This window comes from Penaeus chinensis, chromosome 11 (genome assembly GCF_019202785.1).
Source record: "Penaeus chinensis breed Huanghai No. 1 chromosome 11, ASM1920278v2, whole genome shotgun sequence".
Lineage (NCBI taxonomy): Eukaryota > Metazoa > Arthropoda > Malacostraca > Decapoda > Penaeidae > Penaeus > Penaeus chinensis.
This window is the reverse complement of record NC_061829.1, coordinates 16,907,843-16,923,617: the sequence shown is the minus strand read 5'-3', so window position 1 is coordinate 16,923,617 and position 15,775 is coordinate 16,907,843. Positions and strand designations below refer to the sequence as shown.

Genomic DNA, 15,775 nt, shown 5'->3' with positions numbered 1-15,775 from the left:
TTGGCAGTCACATATTTTAATACACAATAGTACATTGTCAAATGGACTTTGTAAGTTTTTCTTTCCATGTGAAAGTTACCAATCTCTCTTCTTTTCTTTGGTCTCTGACCAATATATAATAATCTCCATGGCCCCCCACAATGTAATTTTTTCACTAACAGCTTTAGCACTACACAGATTTATTTTTATTCAATGGTATGGGACAGATAATATACCTATATACTACAGGCCATTGAAAAAAAAAATGCATGGAAATAAATCAAATTACTTCATAGCCCCACACACAGTATCCCATGGCCAGTAAGGTTGGGAACCTTATACTAAATATTCAAAACACCATATCCTCATGCACAAACTTTGCTTGTTTGGAAAAATTATTCCTGTTATCAACTGCATGAACACCTAAATATCTTGAACTTGAAAAAGTAATAAATAATTAATTATCTATTTCCCATAGTGTTTACAGTTAATATAACAAAATTAATGTGAAATTAATTGAAATAAAGTGAAAACAATTTAATGCTATAAAATTAAAACAACATTATGCTCCAAAAGTTATGTTTCCATTTGTATTGCCTTTCATGGTTCATTTCCTTTTTTCCAGATTTACTTTTGAAAAGAATTAATCCAAATAACTCAGGAATGAAGATTTTCAGTGATTTCATCCCTTTTTCTTATTCCTGAATCCCCAACTTTACTCTTGCACAACAATCTGCATTCAAGGAGGAGGAATAGGGCTACTTAACTGCATTTTTTTGTTCTTTACTTATCAATGTATGAAAGGAAGAACTGTCATACTGGAAGATTGAGAATTATTCCAAGCATTCTTTTTTATTTTACATCAATAATAAAATCAAAATAACAATATTCATTCTATCCTAATTGCATAAACATTGATTAAGGTAAAAGTACACCCAAGTAAGAATATATAAAGCCTCTATAATACTTTCTGGATGACTGAAAACAAATGTGAATTTTTGTATCAAGTTCAAAATCATCAAATTATGAATTGTAAAGAAAAGAGAGGGACCAAATAATGTTTTTTTTTTTACCTGAATGCACATCATTATAGGCTCAGATTCTACCACCAAATCTAGCCATGTAAAAATATCCATGCAACTTGATTCATGCACTAATACCTGTGTTAGAATAAACCCCTATACAAACTGATTCTTTTCTATTAATTCATTCTAAGGTTGTGTTCACTGAAATATGTTCATGCATTATAAGCACTTTGCATAGTAAAATGATCTCACAATTAAATGCAATAAAAAAAACACGAGAAATGAAAAAAAAAAAAAAAAAAAAAAATCATTTTGAGTTCCTATCTTCCATTAACTTTTCCAACATCAACTCAATTCTGCCACTCATGAGAGGTTGTCCTCTGTTATTCTTTTTGCTTAACTTCTTATATCTATGCAACTTTTTTTCTTTATATTTCTTCCTTGCTATTTGCATTTCCTCTTTTCTTCTTATAGCTTCTTCTTTCTGTTGCTCCCTCTCTGCTACTTTCTTCTTATACTCAAGTTTAGCACGCTGCAAACTATACAACTTTTTCTTCCTGAAAAAAAAAAAATAATAATAATAATAATAAATAAATAAATAAATAAAAATAAAATTTTAATTAATAAAAAAAAAAGATAATTGTTGAAAAAAAAAAAACAAAAAAAAAAAACAGAAAAGGAAATGTATGAATGTTGTATACATATAATTCCTTTTCTGTTTTTTTCAATACATAAATAAATATATACATATTTTGTCTGTTGACAGAGCTTCTGCTTATGCATGCATGCAAACCAGCAAAGTACCTCTGCTGGTTGTGTAACCTTTAACTTTAACATGTATTAAATTTTCATTAAAAAATATCACAATGTTTAAAGTATCACTACAAAAGGATATCAGAATATTTTAAGTATCGTTATAAAAAGATATCACAATGTTTTAAGCATCATTGATTCTTTAAATATCAACAATATTTTCTATTAAATAAAATACTTACTTTGGTTTCCCCAGCTCTGAAAATACATCTGTCTCATCAGAATTTACTGTTGACAAATGACTGCTTGTAGATGGCTCTGTTTTCTCTGCTTCATCATTGGAGTTGCCTAAATGAAAAGAAATATTTGGGTAACTGCCATGCATCCTTTGCATAAAATGATATATCCAGATTCACACACAAAAAAAAAAAAATCTTCAACATCAATTACATCATTGATATTTATCAATGGCAATTAGCACAAAAGCTTATTATATTTTAAAGGACTCTACAAAGCAGCAATAACTCAGGAATCTTATCCCTGAAAACTCAAGAGACAATTATGGGGATCCCTTTTTTATGTTAGTTAATTTGTTTGCAGTTAATAAACATAAAAGCACAAACAAATATTAGTAATGTAAGGCACAAATTTACTTAAGGTACTTATAAGATGGGCAGCCCCATTCTGTTTCAATAAGAATCCTAGTTGGCACCTACAGCGCTAGGCATCATTTATTGTAAATATTAACAGGATTTCTTTGCTTCATTTATTTTTCCATTATTTTTATCATTGTTAATATTTTTTACTATAGTAAAAATTACTGACAAAAATCACAATACATGTCACAGACTAATAGGTGTGACAAAAGAGTGGAACTAAACTATGTCACAATGTTTGGTCAATTAGAGTATGCCAAAAATGTCTATACAAATAATAATTTGCATAAATTCACAATAAAGGGATCCTTTTTGGGTTCAACAGACTAAATGGAAGTGATACTATGTATCTTTTTAAGTACCTGTCATATGTATCTTTTTAAGTACCTGTTCTTATCAGATATACTTTATACATTCTCTCTCTTTTTCATGCACTAACTCACTCACTCATTCTCTCACCTATTGCTCTTTCTCTCCCTCAATCCCTCAATCCCTCTCCCTCTCGTTCTCTCTCTCTCTTTTAAACAGAAAAAAACTGTACCTTCTTCAATATGTTTTTGTTTTTCTATTTTCTTCAGCTTTTTCTCCTCCTTCTTTTGCATCCAATGATACTGTCTTACCACTGCATCCTTCTGTAGGAATGCCTTCCCACGGCCTGAAATACAAGATGCTATCATTAATATGTATACTTGGTGGTGATATTCATCCAAAATGATTGCCTTGTTACCAAGAAATAGGAATTCTATATGTTACAATAAATAAGAAGGGCCTACTTTCAATGACTGCTGAGGGGTCCTATATGAAATGCCAAATGTATACAATAGTTTATCTATTGAAAATTTTCTGCCAGGTCAACACCTATGGTCATTAATGGTGCATTCAAAATACACAGATAGGGAAGCCCCTGGGTAAGGCAGTTTTTTGGTTCATAAGGCAATGTTTGTGAATTCCCAGAGCATAAATAATAGAGTCCACAACAACCTCATAAAGCCACAGTTCTTAATGTCTTGTTTTCTGCAAGTTCGCACGAAGTGATAATAGAGGGGGGTATAGGGGGGTTAACTCACCTATCTAGGGAGTAAATAGAAGGTTGGAAAGGTTAGGTTTGGATTCACATGTTATCCTGGATTTGGGATTTCGTCTCTGGAGGGTGCGTCGCTCTCGGTAACAAATAACGATGTACATAAGTATAAAACCCTATAAAAGAAGAAAGAAAAAATTTACCATCCCTTTTAATTTCCATCTCAATGTCAATCTTACCTTCTTGTTTATTTCCAAAATTTGATTTGTATCGATGCTGCCGATATTCTTTCTTATTGAAGACCCTCTTCCTTTCATTTTGCTGGATATCCATCTTTACTTGATATACATACAAAAACAATTAAAATTTATTTCAGGAAATGGATCCAAATGCTAACCACATGTTTCACGTGTCGTTTGTTTACATCCAGCTCGTCTCGACTGCGCCTTGGATCCCTTGGACCAGTCTACACGAACGCCATGGTTGCCTGTGCGGTCAGGCGGATGCGAACGTTCTTATAAACATTAAATTAATGGCCACTATACACATATACATACATACATAAATATGTATACACATACACACACACACGCATACACACACACACACACACACAGATATATTTATATATATATATATATATATATATATATATACACACACACACACACACACACACACACACACACACACATACACACATATATATATACATATACATATGTATACATATATAGACACACACACATAAGTATATACATACATACACACATACATACATACATACATACATACATATATATGTATATATATACACATATATGTATACACACACACACACACACACGCACTTGTATATACATATATATATTGTATATATTATATACATAAATATATATATTGTTTATATTATATATATACATATATATATATATATATATATATATATATATATATATATATATATATATATATATATATGTGTGTATGTGTGTGTGTGTGTGTGTGTGTGTGTGTGTGTGTGTGTGTGTGTGTGTGTGTGTGTGTGTGTGTGTGTGTGTGTGTGTGTGTGTGTGTGTGTGTGTGTGTGTGTGTGTGTTTGTGTTAAAAACACTTTACAATCCCACTTGAATGATTCGCTATACAAGAACGACTCATGTGTAGCGAGTTTATCCTTGTCGGGTGATGTTCGAACACGTGATGTGTTCGAGGGTGTTCAGTAATATCTTTAAAATCACAACTTTGATTTTTTGACAACACTGATTTCGCTGAATCGGACAACACTGATTTCGCTGAATCGGAATTGTTTTAATTTTGTAGTAATGATATAAAACTTTCAAGAATAGTATAGATCCAAAAAAAATTGTGTACAAGTGATGCCGGAAAGGAGGGACTGAGTTCCTGCCGATGTAAATATGCGTTGACAGTATGCTATGCAGGAATGCTTACAGTTATCTCATATCGGGAAGTTCGAGAAAGCTTCCAACCTTATGTGTTCAAAGGACCGTAAGGAATCGAGGCACAGGAGTATTGTGTCCTAGTGTTTCTGAACATTTCTGTGCACGGTTTCCATCGCGCGGATTATCTATTGCATCATTGCACACAAGAAAGCCAGTATGTCTAACCCAAGTGAGGGCTTGTCAGCTCACTCTGTCATGGGGTCGTGGACTGTCGTCTCCCATCAGGAAAAAGTCAAGCTCAAGGTATGTGAGACGAGAATGACTAAGGTACTTATCACTTTTTTTCAAAACGTGCTATAGCTTAGGTCTTTCAGGGTACTTCATAATACAAATAATTGGAGTGATATGGTAAGGGTCTCTGTGCTTCATACACTGGTTAAAACTAGCAAACCTTCCCCACATGGTAATGGTTGAGTTATATACAGCCATCTTCTTTTGTTAAGGCAAAGGTATTTGTTTACCGAGAGTGAAAGCACCTTCAGAGAGGAAGTCCCAAAACCAGGGTATCATGCAAACCCAAAATCCAAACCTAACCTTTCCTACTTTCTATTTATTCCCGTACCCCCCCTCCTTATTAGCACTTTGTACCTACCAAAAGAAAGTGTGAGAATGAGAACTCTGGCTGTGTGAGGGTGTTGTGGACTTAGTCTTTTAGTGGTGATATGCAATGGATATTATCGTCATTTTGTGGTGTGTATATGTGAGGCTGAAGCATCTGTGCCTGTTTCTTATGTTCAATAAGGTGGTAGTATCCATTTCCTTTTATCTGTTTGCATCGCTCTCAGTAACATTAACCAATGCAAATATTATATGGAAACGACAGAGCAAATGAAAGTAAAAAACTCGTCTTCTATGTACTTGCATTGCAAAATTTACCATATCTTTACATTCTGTATATCGTTTTTATGTGTGGGTTTGCTGTTTTTTTATTTATTTTTTCTTAACCTTTTTTTTCTTCCAAGCACCAGAATCCCATAAAGGTGACTTTTTCAGATACACCATATTAAGCTAATTTGTGCAGCTGTATGAAGGTGTTTGAATCACATATTTGTCTGAGAAGATGGTAAACATTCAGAATACCTTTACATGACCGATCATGATGATATTGGCATCGATGGATTCCTCTCACCCTCTACTACCCAAGGTGTAGGACATTTGCCATGCCCCCCCACCCCCTCCAGCCCCACATTCTTGGCTCTGATAGCATGGGAGGGCATGAATAGTACCAGGGAAATTACAGGGTAAAATAGGAATGATATATACAGAATCAATCACCATATTATTTAATGCAGGGGGCTGTACCATAGGGATTGCTCCTGACAGTGACATATAGCCTGGGTTATACTTTGGTATAATGTACTGTGTTTAATATTCCTAGTTGTACCAACATAGACATGTGTAAACAGTGCAAGACAAACCTGGCACTAAACCTGGCAATAATATTTACTCCCAAGTCCAGCCTGAATTTTTTTTGAATTGACTATAAAAAAGTATTGAATTGTACTGGAGTTTATTATCTAAATTTGCCCTTGCATGATGTAATAAGAATTTAGATTTACCTTAATGGAATACAGTACAGGCTTTTCGTTAAATTATTTTATTGCTTGATATAATGCATAGTAGTGTTAACATTACAGTTAAACATCCTCTAATGAATAAGAATCAGATTTCAAACCACATTCTAACCCAATTTTCTTCCTATCTTTTGAGTGTGTCTTCACTGGAAAGTTAAGAACTGTTTGCAGAAGTCATATGACCTACAGTGATTCTGTATTTTACCTATTTATTGCATAGTATTAATTTTTTTCTTCTTCTTTTGTTTGTGCCCATATTCATATACTGTACCATGTAATTTTGATGTTTTCCTTTTTGCCTGTGCCAGAATCAATATTATTGTAGCACCATTAGGAATGTAATGATAGTCCAATATAATAACTATTTATTTTTATTTTACTCTCAGATTACGGAAAGATGATGAAGCAGAGGAGGAAAATGTGGCACAGAATAGTTCTGATGACTTTGAATACAAGTGGCTAGAGAATGGTGAATTCTTTGATAATCCATACCACCAGGATAGAAAAATTCAACCAAGAGATGTTGGAAAAAAGGTAGGTTGAATTTGATCTATAACTAACACCTATTTTTTTAAGACAGCCACAATGCATATAGACCAGGGGGGTGACAGGATACTTTCTGGGGGCCATGGATCTATATGAGAATTATAATGTCAAATTAAACTGAATTTTATCTCACCTATTATACCTACATGTAATTATCTCTTACATATCAACAAATTGGAATCTTTCCATAAGGTGTTCTTGTCCTATAACTATTGACACCATTACACTATTCATAACAAGTAATAACTGAATCTGAAAAGATGGCAGACACTGAACTGGGCCGTGGAGATTATTACATATTGGTCGGGAGCCACAGAAAAAGTTTGGGAACCACTGATATAGACTAGTTAATAGGAAAACTAACATAGTTATCAATTCCAGTTCTTGCACTTGAGTACATAATGCAACTTTAAGATATGATTTCTTATTTAGAAGTTTGTTATGGTGTTAGATTCACTTTTTTTTTTGTTTTTTCTCCTAACAGGTTTCAGTTAGCGAACCAGTCATCTCAGAGTTAAACAATCTTTTTGGTTTGACTCGGGCAGAAGCTCTCCATTTAGTGAGATCTCCTCAGTTTCTTTTGGTAGCTGATGGTGCTGTATTGAAAACTTTGTATTTCCTCAAAGAGCATGGCATACCTAGCAAACAGCTCAAAAGACTACCATGGATATTATTGCAAGCAGAAGGTAGGATGGGCATACAAAAAATTTAAGTTATTGTGTATGTTTGCATGTATATTGAGTGATGATTTATGCATGACATACATATATACATATGTACAGAGAGACAGACAGACACAGACATGTGTGTACAGTAGGTCCCCTGTGTGTTATTTATATATTCATTTAATTTTTTTCTATTCTTGTCTTTTCTTTTATTCAGTTATTTTTCTTAGTTAGGGAATATTTTGATATTCTTATGACACTGTTTATACATTTTTTAATGACCTGTTACTTTTTAATTCTTAGTATTACATTTGCACAAGTGTGATACTAGAAAAATCACAATTACCTTGCATAAGTGGATATATAAGTTTTTCAGAATCATTAGATTTTTTATTGTAAACATATATATATATATATGTTATATATATTATATATATCATATATCATATATCATATATATTATATATGTTTACAATAAAATAATATATATATATGTATATTTGTATATATGTATATATATGTAGATATATAGGTATGTATGTATTTATATGTATATATGTATATATAAGTATATATGTATATATAAGTATATATGTATATATAAGTATATATGCATATATATGTAGTACATATATATGTGTATATATATAATTTATATATATATATATGTATGTATGTATAAGCATATATGTATATATATATATGTATATCTATAAGTATATGTGTATATGTACATATATGCAAATTTATATGTGTATGTATATGTATATATGTATCTATATGTATATATGTGTATGTACATATATATGTATTTATGTATGTATATGTGTGTATATGTGTGTGTGTGTGTGTGTGTGTGTGTGTGTGTGTGTGTGTGTGTGTGTGTGTGTGTGTGTGTGTGTGTGTGTGTGTGTGTGTGTGTGTATAAATGAATTGTAAAATTTATATTACTATGCCATAGCTGAAACATATAATGGAATACATAATTCCTAAATTAATGTATGTTATAATTCATAAAACACCATTCTTTTTTTCCACAGGTGTTCTTCAGGTGAAGTTTTCAAAGTTAACAGACCCATACTTATTCAAAAGCTATTCAGATGGCTTAGGATTTTGTCACTTCACAGCTCAACAGATTGGAAAATATAGGAAGTGGTTTAGTATTGAATCAGTTAAATTTCCTGATCACCCTAATCGGCTTTATTACTTGGCAGAAAGGATGAAGGTCAGTATCGTTGATTCAGTATTGATTTTTCTTTTATAACATTATTTTTCATATTGTGTTTGATTACAGATACTTGCAGTACTTCACCCCCCCCCCCCCCTTGCCCTCTCTCCCTCTCTCCCTCTCTCCCTCCCTCCCTCCCTCCCTCCCTCTCTCTCTCTCTCTCTCTCTCTCTCTCTCTCTCTCTCTCTCTCTCTCTCTCTCTCTCTCTCTCTCTCTCTCTCTCTCTCTCTCTCTCAATAAATGACTTATGTTAAACAGAGTAGCATTCTGATTGCAAATGAAGGAAAGCTGATATTGTTTGCATTATATGATAATTGCATTGATGCTTTAGTATGCTGTGTCAATCCTTATGATCTCAAATCCCATGTATTGTATATTCAGTTTATAGCTAAGAGAAATCAATTATAACAATAACAAAATACTCAGAGGAGTATCATAAGTAAAATATTTAGTTACAAGAAATACAGAACAAAATACTTTTGTAATTTCCATGATTATATACCATACTCTCACAACTTGTGCACACTCCCATTCATATGCGCCAGCATTTATGTATCTATTCTAAAGCCTTGGTGATTTGAAGCTTCTCTTTTCGATTATATGTAGTATTTTTCTCATCTCTCCTGTGACTACCTGACCATTGATGCTACAAGAATGAATGTAAATAGTTACAAAAGGGGAATGAATCAAGATTCATTGCTAGTGGAATCATCACAAGAATAAGTATCAAAAGTTGGCACTTATAGTAGATGGTGTTGCATCTACTATTTTGACTGGTCTTTATCTCTTTATGGAGTGATTGTGTGGGTGTGAGTGCCCACAGGTATGGCTGGGTGCTGAACGTGAAGTGGAGATCAACGGTGGAGCTGGTAGGCTCCCCAGTCGGCTAAGGACTAGGCAGTCCTTGTGTGCTGCTGCTGTTGTCATGTTCTGCTGGAGGATTGAGGAATGCAGATCTCGGTTCCGGATTCTGTGGCTTAAGTACACATGCGCTGTGTAAGTGCACAGGGAACAAGGGAAGCCCGCTTTCCAATGAGTCCAGACATGGCAGTAGACTTGGTTTGACCCAACCTGGGAAACTACACTGAACTTCAGGTTGCGGGGTCATGCTGCTACACACTGCACAGTAGTGGGGATGCCAGCTTTCACAAATATATTAAGAAGTTGAATAGCTATTTGAATGAATTTTGAGTTCTATTATGCTGTGGCATTATTTAGTACACAGCCAGTCCAAGAAGTGTTCTCACAAATTCTACGTAATTATTATTGTATGTTTGGTAATTTCAGCTCTGTGACTAGTATGATTCAGATTACATTTACATTAAGAACTGTGGCTACTTCAGTAGGAAATCATCATAAAAACTTTTTTAAAACCAATATATTTGTAAACTTTACCAGAACTCAAGTTAACCAATTATTTTTTACTTGCTTCCATTTTTTCTTATTTTTTATTGAATATTATTTGTTATTACACTTAATGATAAGGAAACTTTTCTTCAGATAATCCTCTTTCTCAGTATTAATTTAATAAAAAAAAAAAAATAAATAAAAAATAAAAAAAATAAATATATATATATATATATATATATATATATATATATATATATATATATATATTTAGTGTGGTAAAAGCCCAGCTATTAACATATCCATGATGGTCATTTGATTGGAATTTGATAATGTTCTGTTTACTGTAGTATTATTTTGTGAAATGTGTCTGCAATTGCTTAGCCACAAAGGATTTTGTTATCGACATTATTAACAGCAGATAGTATTTGTAATTGGCTTATTGGCAAAACCAGCTATGTGTAAAAAGAATTAATAAATTAAACTCACAGTGGCATAGCATGTACACATGCCATCCTTAGTGGCCTCAGGTTAACATGGAGCTCTATCCCAGATTAATGAAAAAGAGAGGGATAGAGAATGTTGTAGAAGGTTGCTGAAGAGAGGGCATGGAGAGATGGATTGCTTCTATGATTTCATCTAGGTTTCTCATGCTTTTTATCTGAAATTTTATTTTGTTGTATAATGGCTACAGTTTATGTGTGGATATTATCAAAATTACTGATCATGTTAATTTTTACTGCTAATTAAATATATTTTATACTGATAAGTTTTTCTTTATTACAAAATGAGAATTATTCCTGACTGTGGCCATTACTTTAAGATTAAAAGCTACTAGTTGATCATTGATAGGATATGACTCGCACTTCATTTGGAGTTTGTGTAATGTCAATACTGTGAACTGTAAAGAAGAAAGGTTTGATTTGGACAGAGGTATTAGTAAACAACCAAGTGACTTTTTCCCCCTTTGATTAGTTGTATATGCAAAGAAAGGAAGCTGACTGCTTTTGGATACGTCTGCCTGTGTACAATGTTTGCAGATGTACCTAATTGAAAACCTGTCAATTTCTATCTTAACCTACTTTTCAATTAGTTTTTATTGATATAACAGAAAATAGTGATCTTACTCCTAAATCTCAATCACATGCTTTTGCTCATAAAGTTACGAAACAGGAAGCTAATGCTTCTAGAAAATTAGTTCACAATAATTAGACAAGGCTTGCTGCCATTTACTCCAAAATCCAGTGCAATATAAATTTTGGAAAATGGTTAATGGTTATAAGCAAAATAAATGTGCTAGACATCTAAGGTCATGTAGCCCTATAGATAATGTTAGTGAAGGGTGGTTGGGTTAGTGATTAGTTGTTAAAGCTGGGTTAAGGAATTGGTGAGTGAATGGGTTAGGGTTGGGTGAGGTAATGTAAAGGGGTTAGATTAAGTGAAGGATATATATGTGTTTGAGGAAGGAAAACGGGTTGTCAAAGCAGAAAGTGTGAGATTCTGTGAGGATGTCTGATAAGTTGGGATGTCTATGTAGGGAGGATAGGTGGGGGAAAGTAGAGGTACAGGCTGCTTCAAAATGTGGGCATGACAATAGAATGTGTGGGACTGAAAGAGGAACATTACATAAGGAACATAGGTGTGGATTGGATTGTGACATCAGATAGGAGTGTGTTAGATGGGTGTGGGTGAGAGCTGTCTCCCAACGTCTGTTCCGTTGGAATGGAGCTGACCAGGAGCAGATTGACAGTTTTACAGTATGTAATTTATTAGTGTGGAGACTTGACCAAAAAGATTGCCATCGATTATACAAGGTCTTAAAGTGTGGGTAATAATCCGTGGCTGGGATATGTGAGAAACTTGGTTGGTTTGATGTGGACATAGCAGCATAGCGTGCTAGGGTATCTGCCTGTTCATTGCTGGGGATTTCAACATGGCTGGGTACCCAGCAAAATTTGATTGTTTTATGACGTGTGGACAGGTAGAACAACCAGTTCTGAATCTTACAAACAAGGGGGTTGGTCGTGTGTATTGACTTTATGAGAGTTAATGAGTTAGGGGAGTCAGTAAAAATTGTAAAAGAGGAAGAGGGGAGTGAGTATATGTGTTTTAAGGCAAAAAGGAGTGCATACAGTTCTGTAGTAAGGACACTGGATTCAGGAAGGAGGGGGTATTTGAAAGTACGAGTTGGGAAATTTACTGCAAAACCAGCACCGGAGGTAGTTTTGGGGCCGTCAGTGTAGACGTGAATACTGGAGGAATGAGTGGAGGCATGGTCAAGGAAATGGGTGAGAAGGACAGTAGGAGGAAATATGGGGGCAAGGTATAAACCATGGAGGGACTGAATGGACAGAGAACGGGAGGGGTCGGAGATGGAGAAAAGGGGATTGGGAGAGGAGGGTATCCATGTGAGTGGAGAAAGGAGTTGGTAAACGTGGAGAAGAAGCAAAGGTAGGAAGTAGGGATTGTAAGATAGTTAGTTTAGTGAGGGGAAGTTGGAGGAATCGAGCATAACATTGGAGAGAAAGAAGGGCACGGCGTCGAAAGAGAGATGGTATGACTGATTCATTGTACAGGCTCTCAACTGGAGAGGAGCGGAAGGCACTTAGGGCTAAGCGAAGACCACAGTGATGGATTGTATCAAGATGGGCAAGGAGAGAAGTTGAGGCAGAGGAGTAGATATGGCATCCATAATCAAGAGTAGAGAGGATCAAGGAGACATGAAGATGAAGGAATAAGGTGGTACTAAGCACACTGCCTTCAATTTGAGGAAAGAAAGATGATGTGGCAGAGGCAATTTTGACCTGGAAAGTGCATTGGGAGAGGAAAGACTTTATGAAGACACCCATGTTTCCACGTATGCCTAAAGAGGACAATTGTTGGAGATGATGGTACCTCCATGTCGTATCATATGCTTTTTCTAGGTCAAAAAACATAGCTAGTACGGATTCATGGCGTGCAAATGCGGATGTAATATATGTCAAAATGAGCAAGGGGGTCAGCTGTACTAGTGAAGTTGAAGAAAAATCAGAAGTTGCACATATTGTTAGGTATGTTTCTTCAACATTTATGCCATCACTTTGAGATTACTTAATTAAATGAATTTCATTAAGAAAAATAAGTGTCTGGCAGAAATTCTGTAAGAATTGATTTTGAGCATTCATAAATAACCCATCCTCTTTCTACTTAAGTTCCCATAATGTCTTCATAAACAGAAAGGTAAACAGGAGTTCTGTGATTAAGGAAAAGCATGGTATGGGAATGAGAATCTACATTGTATTACAGTATTTTTACTGAAGGCAGGTATTTGCAGTAATTGGACCATGAGAAACATTTAAAGTAATAGTGTTCAGAATGACAAATTTTGTCTTCAGTGATAGGAGTGCCTTACAGCAATTCAATCCTTCCAAAGTAGGACTTACAAGCCTCTCCACCTTCCCTTCCCCCCCCCCCCCCCCCCTCCCTCCTCACTCTTTCAACACATTTCAGTTAATGTTTCTTACATCACCTTCATCTCATTTTTTCTGATTTGGGATTTAGTATCTGATCAATATCATTTTAGGGGGACTGATGCAGTGTGGAATTTTATCATTCACAAGAAAGTTCTGAAAATACTATAAAGTAATTTTTGTCTTTGGAAAATGTCGCTGCCTTTAAAAATCTTGTGAGAATTTGAGTAGAAGCAGGCTTTTTTTTCAGTTTGAGCCCTGTGTAGTTAGCATTTTTAGCTAAGGTGATAAAATGTTTAAGTTTTGTTTCTTTCAAGTCCTTTGTTATAATTTCCTAAGAAGTGCTTGTACTGTTTTTTTTTGTTTTTTTTGTGGAACATGTGCTAGTTATCATTTATTAATGTTTGTACCTAATAAGTGTTTTGCTCCATGATTTTGGTATAGTTTAATATGGACACCATTGTCTACATACTTTAATGAAAGATGAATTTCAGGTTCCAGTTGATCAGTTGACAGAGAGAATTGTCAAACCAAAGCGCATTCTTTTTATGGACTTGGAAAGAGTGGAACATATAACTAGCATTTTGGAGAGTGAGTATAATTGGCCATTTCCTTTTAAACATAAAATTAATATTGAAAAAGAAAGGTTTCATATATAAAAAAAAAAGTTCAGATAGTACTTATACTGTGTATTTACTTTTACATGTTTAAAACAAGTATTGGCCTATGTTTTAGTTGTTTATACTTGAGATTGAGCTTGTGGCATCTGTGTTCATGTATGGCCTTTGATTTTGAGTTTACATGCATTTGCCAGTGTGAATAGTTTCTATACTACATGTGTAAGATATATGCATATGATACTTGAGGGGAAAAAGAGAAACAGAAAAAGAAAAAAGATAAGAGCAAGATCTTGAATTATGTTATTTGGTTTGGTTACAGGGTATGAAGTACAATCAGAGGACATCTTACGAGACCTCTGGGTGTATTATCACAATCCAGCTATGACAGAGGAAAGGCTACATCGTGCTACTGAAGCAGGGTGTGAAAGGCCTAAGCTATGGATGTGCCGCTGCCCAGATTACATATTTGAAAGGTATATATATATATATATATAGTAAAGAAAATGATGGGAAAAATTTTGATAATTGCAATAAATAAGATATCATACATATTGATGTGTTAAAACATTTAAAACATTTCCATAGAATTCCTTATTGAATGATTATCTTACATTTAATATAGTTTCTGATATTCAGATCCTTTAAAGAGTATATGCAAAATGAATAGTGTATTTTTTTCTCTTTTCAGGACATGTGAAAGATACCAGTCCCACAAAGAACTGTTAGGAGAGAAGAGTGTAATTGAATATCTTGCAGAGCGTCTAGAATGTGAACCAGAGTTTATTGTAAATTATGCCCGTGGCAACCCAGGGTTGATGCGTGCGCATGTGTCAAAGTTGAAGAGCCAGATTGACCTTCTCTTCTCTGAGGGTTTTACACCCAAACAGATCAGGTAAGGCATAACCCAAGGGGTATTATGTATAATATCACTGGGCCTATTGCAGTTGATACCCCTTCAAACCTTTTCCTTACTATTGTAATAAGTAACAAATGATTTTAGTATTGTTTGTATGGTATACTATTCGACTGTCATCCAATATTTCCATTAACTATTGCCATGACAGAAAAATGATCAGATGGATGAGCCTCAAGTGGAAAGCATCAAGATCTTCCTGAATGACAGCATTGGATTACCTAAAAGTTGATTTAACACACATTTAAGACAGTGAATATTAATGCATAAAGGATTTACAAAAAAATAATTTACATCTTTTATTACAGGGCCTCCATGCGTATCTTATTGTATGCGGAGAAAAGAACTGCAGAGAGAATAAAGAAGCTGAAAGAAATTGGTTACTTCCCATCATCTGTTACTGTTCTTTACAAGACTCCAAAGCAATTTGAGAGTTATTATCAGTCACTTCTTCAGAAATCAAAAGTTCTAAATAAATAATGTAAATATTATATACCTATTAAACAAAAATCATAGTAGAAAATAAATATTTTATAAAG

At 34.1% G+C, this 15,775-nt stretch overlaps 2 protein-coding genes across 2 annotated transcripts; one reads left to right on the top strand and one right to left on the bottom strand.

Moving 5' to 3' along the window:
- On the bottom strand, positions 1-3,896 carry LOC125030515 (thyroid transcription factor 1-associated protein 26 homolog). The gene is made up of 4 exons (XM_047620576.1): positions 3,674-3,896; positions 2,955-3,068; positions 2,000-2,105; positions 1-1,561 (listed from the first exon to the last, which is right to left on the bottom strand). The coding sequence occupies exons 1-4, from the start codon at positions 3,765-3,767 to the stop codon at positions 1,312-1,314; spliced, it is 564 nt and encodes a 187-aa protein (XP_047476532.1). The 5' UTR covers positions 3,768-3,896; the 3' UTR covers positions 1-1,311.
- Positions 3,897-4,591: 695 nt separating this feature from the next.
- Positions 4,592-15,775, top strand: LOC125030734 (transcription termination factor, mitochondrial-like). The gene is made up of 8 exons (XM_047620986.1): positions 4,592-5,137; positions 6,855-7,002; positions 7,499-7,700; positions 8,720-8,904; positions 14,198-14,294; positions 14,643-14,796; positions 15,012-15,215; positions 15,545-15,775. Exons 1-8 carry the CDS (start codon positions 4,863-4,865, stop codon positions 15,714-15,716), a joined length of 1,437 nt encoding a protein of 478 aa, XP_047476942.1. The 5' UTR covers positions 4,592-4,862; the 3' UTR covers positions 15,717-15,775.